At 45.1% G+C, this 19,184-nt stretch overlaps 1 protein-coding gene across 1 annotated transcript; it reads left to right on the top strand.

Annotated features, from left to right (window-relative positions):
- The first annotated feature begins 248 nt into the window (after positions 1-248).
- LOC134789951 (agrin-like) lies at positions 249-18,660 on the top strand. Its single transcript, XM_063760681.1, has 17 exons — positions 249-344; positions 1,379-1,524; positions 2,080-2,316; positions 2,686-2,901; positions 3,251-3,463; positions 3,866-4,078; positions 4,299-4,399; positions 4,506-4,620; positions 5,457-5,690; positions 6,232-6,400; positions 10,560-10,731; positions 11,783-11,924; positions 12,301-12,561; positions 15,679-15,825; positions 16,877-17,140; positions 17,436-17,979; positions 18,195-18,660. The coding sequence occupies exons 2-17, from the start codon at positions 1,410-1,412 to the stop codon at positions 18,352-18,354; spliced, it is 3,303 nt and encodes a 1,100-aa protein (XP_063616751.1). The 5' UTR covers positions 249-344; positions 1,379-1,409; the 3' UTR covers positions 18,355-18,660.
- The last annotated feature ends 524 nt before the right edge of the window (positions 18,661-19,184 follow it).

Raw genomic sequence — 19,184 nt, 5'->3', positions numbered from 1 at the left:
CTAGCTCTATTTCGCATAAACCCTACTATCTAGTGGCTTAAATCTAAAAATGACATAATGCTGCGCGCCATTGAATAGGGGGCTTCTGTGCTGCCGTCTACAATTAAGTTCATGCACGCTCTCTATACGTTTCTAATCATTAATCATGAAGCACAGTTCCAATAACCGATGCCTTTACTCTAATGCAGGAGCAGGTAGCGTTTATATGCATCAGTTTTATGTATTATAAAGGATCATCTCCACTGCGCATGTCTACAGTTCATTCAGTCGTGGTCCCAGTCGCACCTCGTCTTTCAGCCAAAGATATTGTCACTGCGTTTTCAGCCGGTCTACGTTGTGAGCAGGTAATTGTTTACTTATTTCTTACAATATACTTTCTACGTCTCGAATAGATGCGCTATCCACGATACCTATTGCCTCCCTATTGGCTGAAGTGGTCATCATATATTATTTATAGGTTGTTCCGCCGTTAATTAAGTTGCTACTAACAAAAACAAACCGTTATCGATTGACAGCGTTAGTGCTATTTTAATATCGTAACTATTTTATAATGCAGTTCTGTGACCTAAATAATAATTAGGTACCTAATAAACTACATATACGTAGTTCTATCTACTTATACATTCTACGTGTAAGTAGGTATCTACTTTGGTATATGTAGAATTTATGGCAGCGATAATTGTTATCGACTCCTTAATTAAGTAGGTAGATATTAGTTAAATAGCTGAGGATTTATTGCTACAAAGCTGCTGACATACTTATTTTATTTTTTATAGGTAGGTATCAGAATTGTTAGGCATGGACAGTCGACGTCAATGATGTGTTAATTTTTTTCGCCTTATTACAAAGGAGTAAGGTGCAAAACTGCAAATATCTCTTTGACATCGACTGTACCCAATTTAAACATCTGTAAAAAAAAAACCGGGCAAGTGCGAGTCGGACTCGCGCACGAAGGGTTCCGTACCATAATGCGAAAAAAAAAAAACAAAAAAAAAGCAAAAAAAAACGGTCACCCATCCAAGTACTGACCACTCCCGACGTTGCTTAACTTTGGTCAAAAATCACGTTTGTTGTATGGGAGCCCCATTTAAATCTTTATTTTATTCTGTTTTTAGTATTTGTTGTTATAGCGGCAACAGAAATACATCATCTGTGAAAATTTCAACTGTCTAGCTATCACGGTTCGTGAGATACAGCCTGGTGACAGACGGACGGACGGACGGATGGACGGACGGACGGACGGACGGACGGACGGACAGCGAAGTCTTAGTAATAGGGTCCCGTTTTACCCTTTGGGTACGGAACCCTAAAAAACTAAGAATGGTAAGTTGGGATGGGACTGTTCCCAACTGATAAATTTATGTTATTTGTTTTCTAGCGCTAACACTTACTAACGATGCGAGAGGAGGATGCGTGATGGTGGCAGAGAGGTGCCAAGACGGTACGGTAGGATGGTGACCGTCCGGGCGACGCTATTGTCTCTGTTAGTGGTGGCCGCTAGCGGTTGCTATCTGTTTCCTAGTGGTGAGTACCGTCTTGTTATTATTGTAGTTTTATTACTAACGCTATCGTTGGAGGTGGTGGCAGTGGTGCGGAGACGGCCCGGTAAAAGGGTGACCGTCCGGGCGACGCTACTGTCCCTGCTAGTGGTGGCTGCTAGCGGTTGCTACGGTTGCTATTTAATTCCTAGTGGTGAGTAGGTACCTACTTGTTTGATGAAAAGATCAATGTGCCATGTGACCAACCTTACTCGAGCCAAGGAAAGCATTTAGACCTATGCGCACCGTGATAGTTGAGAATGTTGTTTTGATTGATGATTGATATACTTACCTAAGCATTGAGATTTTTATGGAGTTACCTACTTACTGTCTATTTATGTAGGTACCTACTTATGCCCAGACTTCGAACCGAGCTAGATAGATTTGCGGTTGCCTGATATCCGCTAATTGTTTCACTTCACATTCTTACGACATATAGGTATTTATCAATGGGCGGAAAAATGCTATCTTTTGGTAATCGTTTTATTTTTCTTACACGTTTTATTGTTATATAATGTCCATCGTAACCACTTTTGTCCAGACGTAACTAACCCCTGCATCGGGGTGACGTGCGGCCCAGGCGCCCAATGCCGGCCGTCGGCTGACGCCCAATCCTACACCTGCGAGTGTCCGACCTCGTGCCCGAGCTACGGCGACCACGAGGGCTCGCGGCCGCTCTGCGCCAGCGACGCCCACGACTATCCGGGCGAATGTGAGATGCGAAGGGCCGCCTGCGAGACCAACACTAACATTACATTCAAGTATTACGGCAAATGTGGTAAGTATTCTTTAGCGTTATCTACACCACCAGACCAATAAGTAGCATGCTGTTTTATCTTATTAGGGCGCCCGCGGGGGATTTTAGTTTCAGTCAGATGGGAAGGCGCCTGGCAAACTATGGAGGATATTAAGCCAAAGATAGTATTGGTCCATCTCCTATAAAGGACTAGACCCTCAGCAAGAGGGGTTCTCGTGTGACATTTATTACATTGACTTTTACCTAATTTAATTTTGGTCGTTGAAAAGGTGTCTATGCACCGAATAAGGTTTTAAGTTAAACTGACCAATACATTAACGCGGTCTTCCGCAGTAATGATATATCTGATGCCTTAGTGCCTTAGTAACGTACGTACATCTTCTTACACAGATCCGTGCGCTGGCGTGACCTGCCCAGATCCAGAACTGTGTCAACTCGACGAGAACCGAGCCCCGTCCTGCCGCTGCGCAGAGCCGTGCCCGCTCGAGTTCTCCCCCGTTTGTGCGTCTGACGGCAAGACCTACTCCAACGAGTGCCAAATGCACAGGGAATCTTGTCGCGCTAGAAAACAATTGAGGGTCATCTTCAAAGGGCAGTGTAGTACGGGTGAGATATTATGGCTATAGTCGGGTGTGAGTCGGGTTCACCTTCGTTTATGAGTATATCCTATCTAATCTAACCTACCTTCAAGGGACTCTAGTGTCGGGCAGGAAAAACCCTGGTGTGCAACGATACAGCATGCGATACCTTGTTGTTGTTTGTTCTTTGTATGTCCCTGAAAGGGATAAGTTCGCCTTTGTACTTCTTACAAATTTTATGTTATTTTTAATATGCTAATCGTTTATTTTGGTCTTTGGCTTGAAATTTCTTTTCTTCCTTCCTTTTTTTTTACTAATCTACACCATTCTTATGTCATTCTTTTGTTATTCTTTTGACTTTGGAATTTTTCTGACAGGAGTGAACCCATGCGCGGAAGTGGAATGTCGGCACGGTGCCGAGTGCCGCGTGGAGGGCGCCGGCGCCGCGGTCTGCGCATGTCCTCCGCCGTGCGAGCCCGTGCTGCGTCCTGTCTGTGGCTCCGATGGCACGCATGACAGCGAGTGCGAGCTGCACCGCGCGGCCTGTCTGCTCGGGAGAGAACTGCGTGTTCTCCATGCTGGGCCCTGTGGTAAGTTGTGTCTTTATACGAGCCCGTGCTGCGTCACATTTGTGGATCCGTTGGCACTCATGACAGCTAGTGTGAGCTGCGCCGCGCGGCCTGCCTGTTCGAAAGAGGGGGTGGGAGTCCTCCATGCTGGGCTCCGTGGTAAGTTGTTTACGCCTTGCGAGCTTGTGTTGCGTCCTGTGTGTGGCTCCGATGACACGCATGACAGCGAGTGCGAGTAGGTGCCTAAACTTGTCCGCCCGCCAATCATTCGAAGTGGCTCCGCCCAATCTAATGGTGTAAAAGAGAGCCTCTATTATTTGCCCTCGCTGAATGTCGGGCTTTTCCCAATAATTGCACTATAGATGAAGCGTGTTCGTTGCATTTTACCTGTCTTATGAATGATATATGCCCTATTGTCTTCAGGCTCGAACGGTATCTGCGCGGGCCGCGTTTGCCCCCACGGCGGCGAGTGCGTCGCGTCAGGCGGGCGCGGCGTGTGCCGCTGCCCGCGCTGCTCCAACGAGTTCGCGCCCGTCTGCGGCTCCGACGGCATCTCGTACGGCAACCGCTGCAAGCTGCAGCTCGAGGCGTGCCGGCACCGCAGGGATGTCACCGTACTCTACGACGGACCTTGCAGTAAGATAACCATTACTGTCGCTAAAAATACAACAAAATTAAAAAATGTACCTAGAACGGTTAGTGAATTTTTTTTATTGACAGACAAATGGCTGGCCAGATATTTTTAATCAAAATCCAGACATTTATCTATACTACTCGTAAAGTAGCAACCGACAAATCCTTTACTATATAGAAACCTACTCAGCATCAGTACTCACGATTGTCGTTAAATTTCCAGATGGATGTGAAAACAAGAAATGCGAGTTCTATGCTGTATGTGAAAGCGATGGAATTTCAGAGGCAAGTTGTGTCTGTCCGAAGCATTGCGAGGAAGGAACGGTTAGTATCCTGTCATTATCCAGGATTAAAAATACTTAGTATAAGTACCTTAAACTTGGTCTAAAGATTAGCTGCAAATAAAATTATTATTCTACACTTATTTCAGGAAACCGAAGAAGTGTGCGGGAACGATAATAAGACCTACAGCAGCGTATGCTCGCTGCGTGATGTAGCTTGCCGTGAGAAGCGGCGGCTACACGTTAAACATATGGGCTCTTGCGGTGAGTTACTTGTCACCGTGTATAAATTTTCTGCGTAACTCGTGATTCCTCTTGGTGCGTTGTATCAAAGACACGGTGACCAAATAGTAAATCACTTCAAACTTTTCGAACGTGAGCAGTATAGGTACTATCTAATTTGGGTATTACTTTTTTTTAAATCGTATGGAATGGAATAAGTATTAGAGTACGCTTAGAACGCACTACGATTAATTTCTTGCGGTTTGTAACATACGGCATGCTTCATAAGCGCACGCACTTGCAAGACTGAATCCGCAAGAAATTAATCGAGTGCGTTCTAAGCCTTAGGCATGCGAAGAAATTTAAAAGTCCACTCGTGTGTATCTAACCTACACTAGATAATAACTAGTTCGGTAGAGTCAACGTAGGGAACTTAAAACATTCGTTAATATGAGGTTTGAGGATATTGTTGACCAGGGATGTGGCTCGTTAAGGGCGATGTTACTATGGCAATAAATACCAGGCAGTCTAGCATGAGTTGCGTTCTTGCGCACGAGTCCATACTTTTGAAGTCGCGCTAGATGTATGGAGTCGCGCGCGAGAACGCAACTCATGTTAGCAGGGCAGGGCAGAAACGACCAGGTACTCGATGGCGAGTCGAGATGGATAACTACTGTCAAACTAGCTACCTACTATCAAATGGAATTGGAATAAGATGAGCAAGGCCTTTGCCCAAAAATGGGTTTCATAAAACAAAAACAATTAAATTAATGACTAATAAAATAACTTACTAAAACTAGAAACTTGAATTGTACCTTTTAGTAAAATTTTGATATTAAGTACCTGATATATTGCTATAACCTACAACACCATTCCAGAGTCATGCATCGGCGTGGAGTGTCCAAGCGGCACTTGGTGCGCGCGCGGGCAGTGCGCGTGCTCCAACCCGTGCGCGGACGTGCCGCGCGAGCCCGTGTGCTCCAACACGCGCAGCACGTTCGTGCACGAGTGCGCGCTGCAGCGCGCGGCGTGCGAGGCGCGCATGCGCGGCGAACCGCCGGTGCGCGTCGCTTACTATGGCGAGTGTGCGGAGGAGGAAAACAATACGGCGGGTACGTACTCAACACTGCTTTATAGCCTGCCAAGGCATCGTTCTACATCTACTTGTGTGGACAGTGGAGTAGAGTTCAATAGAAATGGCAAATTATGTAAACAAATACTTATGACAAATTTTGTTAGCATTTATTTTGACATATAACCTAACATTATAACGAAGAGTTTTTAATCATAATTGTTTCGTTTTCGTGCTTGTAGAAGTGAAAAAAAAACAGTTCTCAATGGGATTGCCAGCAGCGTCATATTTAACCAACTCGCCCTTATTAGGTACCTATCCCCTTTTTAGCGTTCTGAAGGAAATACATGCATGCTCAGATTGAGGCGCAACTCGGAGGCGCCTCTCTACTCTAAAAAGTCAAAAAGCAAAACAAACCCCGATATTCAGAGCACAAGAACGGGCTAAGCATATTTAAGTTTTTCTGCTTTGGCAATCAGAAGAGTACGTGACTACTTAAACACAGAAGAGTGCCTCTAGGTTTGAAAACCTTACGCCTCATTTATGAAGTCTCTGTCTATAAACATTTTCATTATTTACAGGTGTAAACAAAAGCGCAAAAATCACGGAGATAACAAACGAGATCTCAAACGAAAGAGAGAGAGGAGAGAACGAAAACTCCAGCGAGCCAACCGGCGGCACGGCGGTGTGCGCGCGCGTCCAATGCGCGTATGAAGCTACTTGCGCGGTTGACTCCAATGGACAACCAAGGTACCTATGTTTTTTAGGCCAGACAGGTCGTCGAAATGAATATAAGTAGAGTTGTAACCTATGCTTGCGGGGTATACAGCTCACAGAGCCACATATGGACAAGTTTTCGTCTCCCTATGTATTCTAAATATCGGCACCAAAATTTATGTCATGCACACAACATTCGCAAGTCGCAACATGTAAAGACATCAAGATTTTAAAGTATTTAACATAAATAAAATTAATTAACGTGGGTTAGAGGGATGGTGCAAGCGGGCCTTAGAGGTGCACTTCAACTCTTTTGTGGTGCGCGTGCCGCGACCGCTGCTGGGGACCATCGAGTGCGCCGACTTCTAGCCGAAGGGTGTCGTGTTTCGGAGGTTCCGGGGCAAACTGCCGAATCCGACACAAGAGCAGACGATTAAACGGAGCCATACCGTTCAGTCGCCAAAATAGTTAAGTTTTAAGTTTAAGCATTTTTCATGTAGGTAGGTATGTATATATGTGGGCAGATACAGAACACTGAACCACTTCATAGAAGTACAACGACAAAGAAGAAGACGTATCGTACCTATGTCGTGTCTGCCTGTGTGTGGAGAGGGCTATGCTCGGAGTTTCTCTACGTGATCGAATCAGAAATGAGGAGATCCGTAGACGAACTAAAGTCACCGACATAGCCCACCGGATTAGCAAGCTGAAGTGGCAATGGGCAGGCCACATTGCACGCAGAGAAGATGGCCGATGGGGTCGAAAAGTGCTCGAGTGGAGACCACGGACTAGCAAGCGCAGCGTAGGACGTCCACCCACAAGATGGACAGACGATCTTGTTAAGGTCGCCGGAAGACGCTGGATGCGGGTCGCTTCCAACCGGCACGTATGGAGGTCCAAGGGGGAGGCCTATGTTCAGCAGTGGACGTCTTATGGCTGAGATGATGATGATGATGAACTACCATTTTTGCGATTAGATTGTTAGTAATCATTCACCTTGACTCTTGCCGATATCTATAACATTTTGTGATGCATCTCTTGCTTTTTATAGTTTTCTCAAAAATGGACGGCAAAGTCGACTTTGCCGTTGAAAAAATTGGTCGCGAAGCGCGTAGTTTACGGTCAGTCAAAAATTAAAAAGTTAAGAACATTGCAGTCTTGATTTTGGGACTGCAATGTTGCATACAAATTCCATTATTTGTCGTGTTCCAAACTTTTTAAAAGTTGAAATGGCCATATCAAATGAAGGCACAGGCCCATTAAACAGCCAAACAGATAATTAGTACTTATAATTATAATGTTGGTACCGCGACTATGTAGCTGTCTCAAATAGGTTGGCGTATTTTCGGCAGAAAAATACACTTCTATTTTTTAATAGAAAAAATGAAAATGCGGCAAGCAAACTTTTTCAATTGTTTCTACTTTTATCTGTGAAAATATATACGTAAGAACGTTGCTTTTGTAAAATATTTCTATTATATTTATATTTCTTGCACCATTTTTGAGAAAAACACTATACAGGGTGATCAATCCAAATGGGTCAGTATGGAGAAGTCGGAAACTATGAGAGATAGCGAAATCTGTTCTTAGGAACCATGGCTTCGATTTTAGATTTAATAATAATGGCATTCAATTTTTTTTTTCATCAATCTATCATACATAACCGGGATTCGAACCTGGTCAATATTCTTGTTGTTTGTTTGTATGGCAACTTTTAAACGATGCGTGATAGGTGGGGGGTGCTCGACCAAATATCATAGAGGGCCCCGAGACAAAACAAACTACATTAAAAAATATTCAAAATGGCCGATTTTTTTTTAATTTTTTCAAGTTGGTCCGAGCGCGCTGAGATTTGGCATGTGGCGAGCCTGGGGGCCCAAGATTACCATGTCAAAAAAATTTTTTGGAAAAATCCAAAATGGCGGCGGCCCGGGCAAAGTCAAATTTCCAAGTAGGTTAAGCGAGCCCGAAGGGCGAACTTCAGGCCGGGAGGCCGAAGGCCGACCCCGGCGGAGGGCCGAAGGCCCGGAGCCTCCACCCCGACTCCCAAAACGCGAGGCCGAAGCCGAGTAAACGAAGGCCGAGCTCCGCGTAGGGCCGAAGGCCGAGCTCCGCGTAGGGCCGAAGGCCCGAAGCGTCACACGAAAGGGGGAAGTTGGAGCTTAAACACGACCCAACACTTTTCCTATTGGGAGTCGCGTTTTGGGAGTCGGGGTGGAGGCTCAGGGCCTTCGGCCCTCCGCCGGGGTCGGTCTTCGGCCTCCCGGCCTGAAACTCGCCCTTCGGGCTCGCTTAACCTACTTGGAAATTTGACTTTGCCCGTGTCCGCCGCCATTTTGGATATTTCCAAAAATTTTTTTTGACATGGTAATCTTGGGCCCCCAGGCTCTCCGCATGCCAAATCTCAGCGCGCTCGGACCAACTTGAAAAAATTAAAAAAAAATCGGCCATTTTGATTTTTTTTTAATGTAGTTTGTTTTGTCTCGGGGCCCTCTATGATATTTGGTCGAGCACCCCCCACCTATCACGCATCGTTTAAAAGTTGCCATACAAACAAACAACAAGAATATTGACCAGGTTCGAATCCCGGTTATGTATGATAGATTAAAAAAAAAATTGAATGCCATTATTATTAAATCTAAAATCGAAGCCATGGTTCCTAAGAACAGATTTCGCTATCTCTTATAGTTTCTGACTTCTCCATACTGACCCATTTGGATTGATCACCCTGTATATGACTCGGCTGGAAGGCTACTTGCTGGCTTCAGATTCAATTAAACGGACTCCCAAGGTCGTCCGTTGAAAACGAATCCTCAGCCTGCAAGTAGCTACTTCCGAGCCTCGACAATAATGTACTATTTTATATAGCATGCGAGTAGGGATTGCAAACCGGATTGATTTTCAATCCGGCCGGAGCCGGCCGGATTTTGGCCTCAATCCGGCCGGATCCGGCCGGACCGGATCCGGTTAGGTATAAGGATATTAAAGTTAATTAAATGGCATATTTTTCAAGTTTTATGCGTTATATGAGAAACAAAGGGTATTTTTACAAATGTATTCATAAAACTACACTTTGAAGTTAATAAGAAATAACTTTTTAACAATAAAATAAATCTAAGTATTAAAAAGTGTCACGTAGTCAATCTCATTTTAAAAATAAAATATGATTTATTATTTTTATTATATTTAATCACTCACATTCTGCTCAAATTTATACGTTTACAATAAAAATATAAATTTGATTAGATTCCAAAGCCTGTTAATGGGATAATTATGGGATGGGAAATGGAACTCCTTGAAAGGACAAGTTTTCGTAACTGTTCTTGGATGGAATTATTTGTAACGCTGACATCCATTCAAGTAACAAGATATTTTACTTTTAACCAAAATTGTATGAAATGCATTCTAATATTATCTTAATTGCTTTCATTTTATATCCGTGAAAATAGTTTTATAGCCTAAATAAATAAATAATACATGAATAAATGTTTGGGGACAATTTTATACAGATCGACCTACTCGTAGCCCCAAACCAAGCAAAGCTTGTAATATGGGTACTAGCTAGCTCTAGGTAGTACTACTTGGCGACGATATATATACGTATAGTATATTGATAAATACATGCTTATATACGTAGAAAACACTCATAACTCAGGAACAAATATCTGTGTTCATCACACAAATAAATGCCCTTACCGGTATTCAAACCCAGGACCATCGGCTTCATAGTTCATAGGCAGGGTCACTGAATGGTCACTACTCACTAGGCCAGACCGGTCGTTACAAATACCTTCCATGGCATCTCCATCCTTTAATGTTTACTTCTAATTATTTAAGTAATCGTCGTATCGTGCCGATTCGTGCCACTAACATGAAAGAAGAGGAAATCCTCTTCTGTTCTCAATCATCGTCATATTAAATATCTTCTTATTTTACCAAATTTGGATTTTTTCATTCGTTCTTTATTCTGTTTAACTTCTTTCTTCTATCCGTCGCCTTTATCTCACTTAAAACGCGCAGTGGGTGCTGTGTGCGGTCTTTTTTTCTATTTTCCCGGATCCGGTCCGGATCCGGTGATTTCAACCGGATCCGGTAGCTTCTAAAATGTGCCAGATCCGGCCGGATTACCGGATCCGCCGGACCGGATTGCAATCCCTACATGCGAGTATAAAGTTCGTGTAACGTTTGGCAGATGCGCGTGTCTATTCGATTGCGCGGCTGCGGCCGCCGCGGCGGCTACGTCGGCGCCCGTGTGCGCGTCCGACCTGCGCTTGTACCCCACGCTGTGCCACATGAAGTTAGAGTCGTGCCGCCGGCAGGAGGAGCTGCGTCTGCGGCCGCTGGCGCTGTGTCGCGGGCTAGAGGTACACTAGCGCCACATGCACTATTCCACTAACCCAGGGTTAACCGGTTACTCCTGGAGTTACCATGGTTTGGCAGTACAATTTAACATGGGCACAGGGCGGACACGCCATACTATAATACCATGTATAACTCAAATTGATTTCGTAATTAAGAATATTTTTTTACAAAACGATAGGCCTCTCGTAGAAGCGGCGTCGCTAGCCGAACTGAGAGTATGTCAGGAGCATGGTATAATAATATACTCCGCCTGGTACTCCATTCCCGTCTTTTCTAGGTCACCTAACTGACACAAGCCTACGTCATCATGCGACAGCGCTATATGATAATATGCGATAGCGCTATATATAGCGGCCATGTTATTGTGACGTAGGCCTGTGTCACTCTGGGAATAGAAGACCATGTTTTATTAGACTATGGTCAGGAGTCCGTCAGAACTCAGTCGCGGGGCGAGGTAATCCGAGTCGGGGCGGGCCGGTGCGTGTCCGTTCTGTATGATAATACTATTACTTATTCTGTGACATGGGTTAACGGCTTAACCGATTAATCGTGGGTTAGAGGGATGGTGCAAGCGGGCCTTAGAGGTGCACTTCAACTCTTTTGTGGTGCGCGTGCCGCGACCGCTGCTGGGGACCATCGAGTGCGCCGACTTCTAGCCGAAGGGTGTCGTGTTTCGGAGGTTCCGGGGCAAACTGCCGAATCCGACACAAGAGCAGACGATTAAACGGAGCCATACCGTTCAGTCGCCAAAATAGTTAAGTTTTAAGTTTAAGCATTTTTCATGTAGGTAGGTATGTATATATGTGGGCAGATACAGAACACTGAACCACTTCATAGAAGTACAACGACAAAGAAGAAGACGTATCGTACCTATGTCGTGTCTGCCTGTGTGTGTGTGTGTGCCTGATATTAATTCTTTCGTGCGTGCTGGATCGGGATCCAGATGTGACGGCGAAGCGGTGCATCGCGGTGTTTTCGCTAGATCCGGATGCACGGATGCATGAAATAGGTGAACGTCAATTGTGTTTAAAATGTGTTATTGTAATGTTACAGTTCCGACCATGTGGAGACGACGAGCCGGTCACTGACGCGGAAGGGCGGCCTGTGGACTGCGGCGGCGGCCCACATCGCAAGGACTGCCCAATCGGCAGTTACTGCCATCACACCACTAAAGCAGCCCGCTGCTGCAGAAAAGGTATCTGACCCTGATTACTTCTTTTCTTGAGAAAGCGCAGATGATTGACATTGCTATTCCCTTGAGCGGTTAGTTCAGTGCTTTGCTGGGTTTATTGCCTGTTTATCAGCAAATGTATAATAGGTAAATACATAATTTCTTTGAACTAAAGTGACGAAATCATATTCATATTTGGGCTTTTAGTCTTGCTACGACTACAATTCAAGACGTCAAGACTTTTTATCACATGATCCAGAAGGTTTCTTTGCTTTATGTAATAGGTACCTAACATAAGTAACGTTCCCGTCAGATGCGGCAAAACATGTTTTATTAATAATTACAATATTCATTAGCTGTGGTTTGATTGTAATAAATAAATGACTATGTATTCTTACAGACAAAACTCAACCCGAGAAAAAGACCTGCCAAGAATCATGGCACGGGTGCTGCGCCGACGGGGTTACGGCAGCGCGCGGGCCCGGCGGCAGCGGCTGCCCGTCGCAGTGCGGCTGCCACCGGCTCGGCGCCGTGTCGGAGGAGTGCGGCGACGCCGGCCAGTGCGACTGCCGGCCCGGCGTCGGCGGCCTCAAGTGCGACCGCTGCGAGCCCGGCTACTGGGGCCTGCCGCGGATCGGGACCGGACACATGGGCTGTATCCGTGAGTTGCTCTTGAACTCTTGTTCGCGCGCGAGCCCGGCGGCAGCGGCTGCCCGTCACAGTCCGGCTGCCCGTCACAGTGCGGCTGCCCGTCACAGTGCGGCTGCCCGTCACAGTGCGGCTGCCACCGGCTCGGCTCCGTGTCGGAGCAGTGCGGCGATGCCGGCCAGTGCGACTGACGGCCCGGCGTCGGCGGCCTCAAGTGCGCCCGCTGCGAGCCCGGCTACTGGGGCCTGCCGAGGATCGGGACCGAACACATGGGCTGTATCCGTGAGTTGCTCTTGAACGCTTGTTCGTGCCATCAATCTGAAACAAATTACGACTTTGTGTGTTCGGAGGGAATTAGATAAGATAAGATTTGGCTTGATGAATGCTGACTCTGAAAAAACACATGTGCCGTAGGAAATTAATGCAAAATTTCCTATGACGCATGTAAATCATGGTGCCTCAAGGTGCTTTATATGTACCTATAAACAAAAGAGTGATGTAAATGTGTCACACGACAAAATAAATTTTAACAAAGCTAGTAGTCCTACTAGAGTGTCCACACAAATATATTAAGCGTCAAATTAGATTAGATTAGATTAGATTAGATTAGATTAGATTAGATTAGATTAGATTAGATATATTTATTTCTTAAAGAAAAAGACACAGTATTTTACACAAAAGGATAAAACAAAGGCTTTCACTAAAAGATCGTCAACTTAACATTAACATTAAAAACAGAAAATTAAAAACATAAAAGAATATTAAATAAATAAATAAAACAATGTCACAAAAACCGGCCAAGTGCGAGTCGGACTCGCGTTCCAAGGGTTCCGTATATTACACAATTTTTAACAATCAGTGCCGGATTAAGATATTTTGATGCCCTAAGCATTTCTAGGTGCCCCCTCTCCCTAGGGTCATCAAGATTACATTGATTTTTTGGTAAATTGAGAGAAGTTCATTGCCGCATTACAGCTGAGAATGGAAATCAGTCACATCATTTTATCACGAAAATTGACAGTGCCGCAGCAGTAATGTTGCAACAGAGTACCTAATGCTGTTGCAGTCGCCACCCCAATGTCACCTTTATCATAGCTTAGAAAGTAATAGAAACGCGAGCGAAGCGAGCGCGGAAATTTTTCGATATAAAAACGCAATATGATAGACAGTTGTACATTTTTACTTTTAGTATGGAAATCAGTCACATCATTTTATCACGGAAGTTGACAGTATTGCAGAAGTAACGTTGCAACAGAGTAATGTTGCTGCAGTCGCCACCCGAATGTCACCTTTATCATACCTTATAAAGTTATTAAAAACGCGAGCGAAGCGAGCGCGAAAATTTTTCGATATAAAAACGCAATTTTAGTTTTAGTCCCAACCAGGCGCGAATCCAGGATTTCATACAGAGAAGGGATGGGACAGTTTTCTATCAGCCTAGCTTCGCATAGGGCTCGATATTTAAGGGTCTCAGCGAGGTTGTTTTCATGCATAAAATATGCAAGAAAGCAGAGCTTGGAATTGAATTGGCGAAGTGTGAGAAAGGCCCAGCTGCGAAAGAGGAAAGCTTGGATTTGGATCCACGCCCAAGTGTAATTAAGGCAGAAGATCAACTTTGCCGTAAGGCAGAAGGCCTCGCATAAGACCTAACGCCGAACCGCAAAAGAGTGGGTTGAAATCGAATCTATGCATGTAATCACGACTCTTCTACTGCGACCGATTGTTTCCCAAAGAATTACGCGCCATTATTTTTGCAAAGTAGCTTTTGGACAGCTAAAAAAATCGTGTGGTAAAAACGATGTGTCTGTCCCTAATTTTAAAATTTGTTCACCTTTTTCAACCTGGCATTTTGGTGCCCCCCCTGAACGTGGTGCCGTAAGCACGTGCTTGTTTTGCTTATTGGTTACAAAGTCTTTATTAATTCAACCATTAAAGTCGACGAGTACAAAAAACTTTGAGCTAGCTCTCAATTTAACATTTTTTTTAAACATTATTTTTAATTTGACCTTACAATTACTCGTAAAGTAGGTAAGACCGTTAAATATTTAAAATGATTATCTTATCAGAAAATTATCACCAATTACTCTAAGAAAACTACTACTCTAAGTAATCCGGCACTGTTAACAATGTATTTTTTATGTGAAACGTGAGTGAAATCTCTTTAAAAAATCCGTAGGGGTCGCATCAAAAACTGTAATTAAGTCCGACTCACGCTTGACTGTACATTTCTAATAGGTTTTCCTGTCATCTATAGGTATAGACCTATTTTATGTATTTTTTTTAAATTTAAGACTTAGTAGTTTCGGAGATAAGGGGGGGGGGGAATGGTCATTTTTTGCCTATTTTCTTGAATAACTTCTAAACTGTTTATTCGAAAATTATAAAAAAAATATATTTGAGATCCTTACAATAAGCTCTTTCATTTGATATGTAACATGATATAGTTTGAAAAATTAATTTTTTTCATTTTTTCATTTACCCCCCAAAAGTGGCCCCCATGTTTAAAATTCATTTATTTACGTTACATGTCCGTATTTGGGTCACAAACTTACATATGTGTACCAAATTTCAACTTGATTGGTCCAGTAGTTCCGGAGAAAATCGGCTGTGACAGACGGACAGACAGACAGACAGACAGACGCACGAGTGATCCTATAAGGGTTCCGTTTTTTCCTTTTGAGGTACGGAACCCTAAAAAGAAAAAAATGTCAATGTAAGTATACTTAGCTAGGGCCAACCTAGATATTGTCGAAATGTCAAAACAAGAAAACCAAAAAAAAACTATATTTACAAAAAATACTAAGTTATAAATAACTTAATCAGATTTTCAAATGAAAAATAAAATAAAAATAAATTAAATGTCAACGATCTTAATAGTCTTAATAGCTAAAAATATTAATGGCCATGTCAGAATTCATATCAAATTAAATGTCACAATAATAAAATAGGTATAAAAGCAATATAAAATTATTACATAATAAATTATTTTTCGCTATATTCTTTAACAGAATATAGCGACTTTTCTATTAAAAGTTCTTTCAGTCCGTGTGCAAATTTGTCATTCGAGGATTCGTTTTTGAGGTTTTAAATGTGCTATACTCGTACTTATTACTAAACATTTCATTTTCAGCTTGTGGATGTTCGGCGTTCGGGTCAGTGCGCGAAGACTGCGAGCAAATGACGGGGCGCTGTGTGTGCAAGCCCGGCATCCAGGGGCAGAAATGCACGGTGTGCTCCAACCACGAACACGCGCTTGGGCCTAATGGCTGCTTCGACCGTACGTACCATTTACAAACATCCCTGTTCGGCATTCAGGTTAGTCAGTGTGTGAAGACTGCGAGCAAATGACGGGGCGCTGCGTGTGCAAGCCCGGCATCCAGGGGCAGAAATGCACGGTGTGCTCCAACCACGAACACGCGCTTGGGCCTAATGGCTGCTTCGACCGTACGTACCATTTACAGACATCCCTGTTCGGCATTCAGGTTAGTCAGTGTGTGAAGACTGCGAGCAAATGACGGGGCGCTGCGTGTGCAAGCCCGGCATTCAGGGGCAGAAATGCACGGTGTGCTCCAACCACGAACACGCGCTTGGGCCTAATGGCTGCTTCGACCGTACGTACCATTTACAAACATCCCTGTTCGGCATTCAGGTTAGTCAGTGTGTGAAGACTGCGAGCAAATGACGGGGCGCTGCGTGTGCAAGCCCGGCATCCAGGGGCAGAAATACACGGTGTGCTCCAACCACGAACACGCGCTTGGGCCTAATAATGGCTGCTTCGACCGTACGTACCATTTACAAACATCCCTGTTCGGCATTCGGGTAAGTCAGTGTGTGAAGACTGCGACCAAATGACGGGGCGCTGCGTGTGCAAGCCCGGCATCCAGGGGCAGAAATGCACGGTGTGCTCCAACCACGAACACGCGCTTGGGCCTAATGGCTGCTTCGACCGTACGTACCATTTACAAACATCCCTGTTCGGCATTCAGGTTAGTCAGTATGTGAAGACTGCGAGCAAATGACGGGGCGCTGCGTGTGCAAGCCCGGCATCCAGGGGCAGAAATGCACGGTGTGCTCCAACCACGAACACGCGCTTGGGCCTAATGGCTGCTTCGACCGTACGTATCATTTACAAACATCACACACTTAGCAATCCTTATTAATATTCATTTAAATGGGAAAATAACTCTGTCTGTCTGTTATCTCTTCACGTTTAAACCGCTAAACCGATTTAGATAAAATTTGGTAAAGAGATGGTGTATCACAAGCCTTAAGGAAGTACTGTAGCGTTTGATGGATTTGTGCGCAATGACAAGTTTTCTTATGTACAGCGGAATCGACCCAACTGCCAGCGACGAGCTGCGAGCACATGGCATGCTACTTCGGCGCGTACTGCGTGGTGCGCAGCGGGCTCGCGCAGTGCGAGTGCGGCGGCGGCGACTGCGGCCCCGCCGGGGCGCCCTCAGTCTGCGGTAGCGACGGCCGCACCTACCTCTCCGCTTGCCACCTCCGCACGCACGCCTGTAGGACGCAATCCGACATCGTCGTGCAGGCCTTCGGCCCCTGCGCCGACGACGGCCCGCACGTTAGGCGAGGTAGTCGCTCCACCGGCAAGCTCACCCTCACGCGCCTCCGCCCCCGCACCCCATCCGCATCTGTATCGCTAGCGCCCGAGCGCTCCGACCCCGGCCACGCCTCCACGGACACCACCGACAGCGGCAAGCCGGACAGCCCCGAGCCCGAACTGATTTGCGTCGACATCCTCCCGCCGGTCGGATATCGTTAGGACGAGCTAGTTCACTACCATTACTCGCACAACACTCATTAAGTATCCGCTAGAAGCACCCGTGTACCTAAATATTAAGTCGTATCGATTGATTAAATTTCCAGAAATGAACAGTGATGCACCATTGCAAACGAATGAAGTCCAGTCCCAATGTGTTCCGAAGCCGACGGCGATGATAGTAGAAGAGGTCGAAGGGGAGTTGACGAATGAGTTTGGGGAGTATTCGATTTATGATGAATTCGAGGACGTAGAGGAAATATATAGAATGCCCCTGTTCGATGGCTTTGCGCGGATGATGGCCCGAACGAGGCTCCCCGCGAAACGTTTTGATATCTGGGCTGAAGTGTCCGCAGTTTGCGACGAAGGCACGCTCCTCAGCGCGGCAGGACCGAGCGATAACTTGTGGCTCGGGTTAGGCGAAAACAAAGCTGTGTTACGTTGGAACGCTGGCAGCGGACCGATGGAGCTGCGTGCCGGGAAAGTGAGATTTGACGGTCGCTCGAAGATTTCTGCTCGACGGTACAAGAAGGATGGGATGTTGCGGATGGGCAAGGCGACCGCGAGAGGCTCGACGCCGGGGCGAATGACTTCGCTTGACGTCGACCCGTTCATCTACATCGGTCGTCCGCCGGAGAATATCACAAAAAGGTAAACATATAAAATGTTGTATTCGCTATTGTGGCAGTGTCGTCCAAGATTATGTAAAATAATTGATATAATTACGAAAACACTAAATTACTCGTCTCTAAATTAGTAGTAGAACCGGGATCAGTTTCTATGAAGGATCAGGAGTTGTCCCCTTATTAAGACGCAGGATTTGTTGGACACTCATGCAAATTGGGTGGTTGGTTTAATGTTAACAGGCTGCCGGGAGCCCCAACGCTGTCAGGGTTCGTGGGCTGCGTGCACCGGCTGCGCGTGAGCGGCCGCGACGTCATCCCGCCGGCGCGCGGGCTCACGCTGCGCGGGCAGGGGCTGCGCGCCTGCACGCCGCGCAACATCGCGCAGGTCGTGTGCCCCTAGTACCTACTATAGTCACGCACACCAAACTAAAACATTTCTGCCGCGCTCACGTTATTCACCGTATGTGAAACTAGCTGAGTTTCACACACGGTTCTATTAGAAAATCGCCACGCAGCTTCTTTGCCAACCGCCTCAGATAAGTGGCAGAACTTAAGCGCGTCAGGACAGGATTACGCCCGCCTACGCCTAGGGTTGGCGAGCATGTGAACGGGCCATAGGAGACATACATAGTGAAAGTGTTAATGCCAGTTTTCTTCATAATCATAACAACATGTTAATATTAGTTTTAGTTAGTGGTTAATACGTTTATTGTGGAAATATCTGCGTGCATTTGTGCATTTTCTGCTACGGCACGGGATAAACCCTGCACATTATTAAGTATTTTTTGTAAAAACAAGCTTGGTTTAACCCTCGTACACACTTAAGTACAGTCAGCAGCAGAAGTTGCTAAGCGGGCGCGGTGTTCAAAATTACCTTGACTGACACGACGTACGACTTATTCTCATAATAAAGTCGCGACAAGATCATTTTGAACACCTCGCCCGCTTAGCAACTTCTGCTGCTGACTGTACCTTTGTACCTTCGATTAACGATGTCTTAGTATGAGAACATATATAAATGTTTGATTAAATTAAATATTTTAAAATAAAACAAATTAGGGACCGAAATGTTATTTATTGTGGTGCCAAAAGCGTTTTACAAATTGGGATTTGGCTAAACATGAGATGAATTGTAAAAGATTAAAAAAATTATCATCTTCTATTTAAATCCAAGTATAATAAATGACTGTCAAATGTAAGCAATAAATAAATGATAGTTATAAAATTAAT

Source organism: Cydia splendana, chromosome 4 (assembly GCF_910591565.1).
Source record: "Cydia splendana chromosome 4, ilCydSple1.2, whole genome shotgun sequence".
NCBI classification, from domain to species: domain Eukaryota; kingdom Metazoa; phylum Arthropoda; class Insecta; order Lepidoptera; family Tortricidae; genus Cydia; species Cydia splendana.
The sequence above is the reverse complement of the archived record's forward strand: the minus strand, read 5'-3'. Positions and strand labels throughout refer to the sequence as shown.

Coding starts and splice junctions, on each gene's coding strand:
- LOC134789951 (XM_063760681.1), top strand. CDS start 1,410: ATGCGTGATGGTGGCAGAGAGGTGCCAAGACGGTACGGTAGGATGGTG. Junction 3,464..3,865: donor TCTCCATGCTGGGCCCTGTG/GTAAGTTGTGTC, acceptor TATTGTCTTCAG/GCTCGAACGGTATCTGCGCG. Junction 4,079..4,298: donor ACTCTACGACGGACCTTGCA/GTAAGATAACCA, acceptor TTAAATTTCCAG/ATGGATGTGAAAACAAGAAA.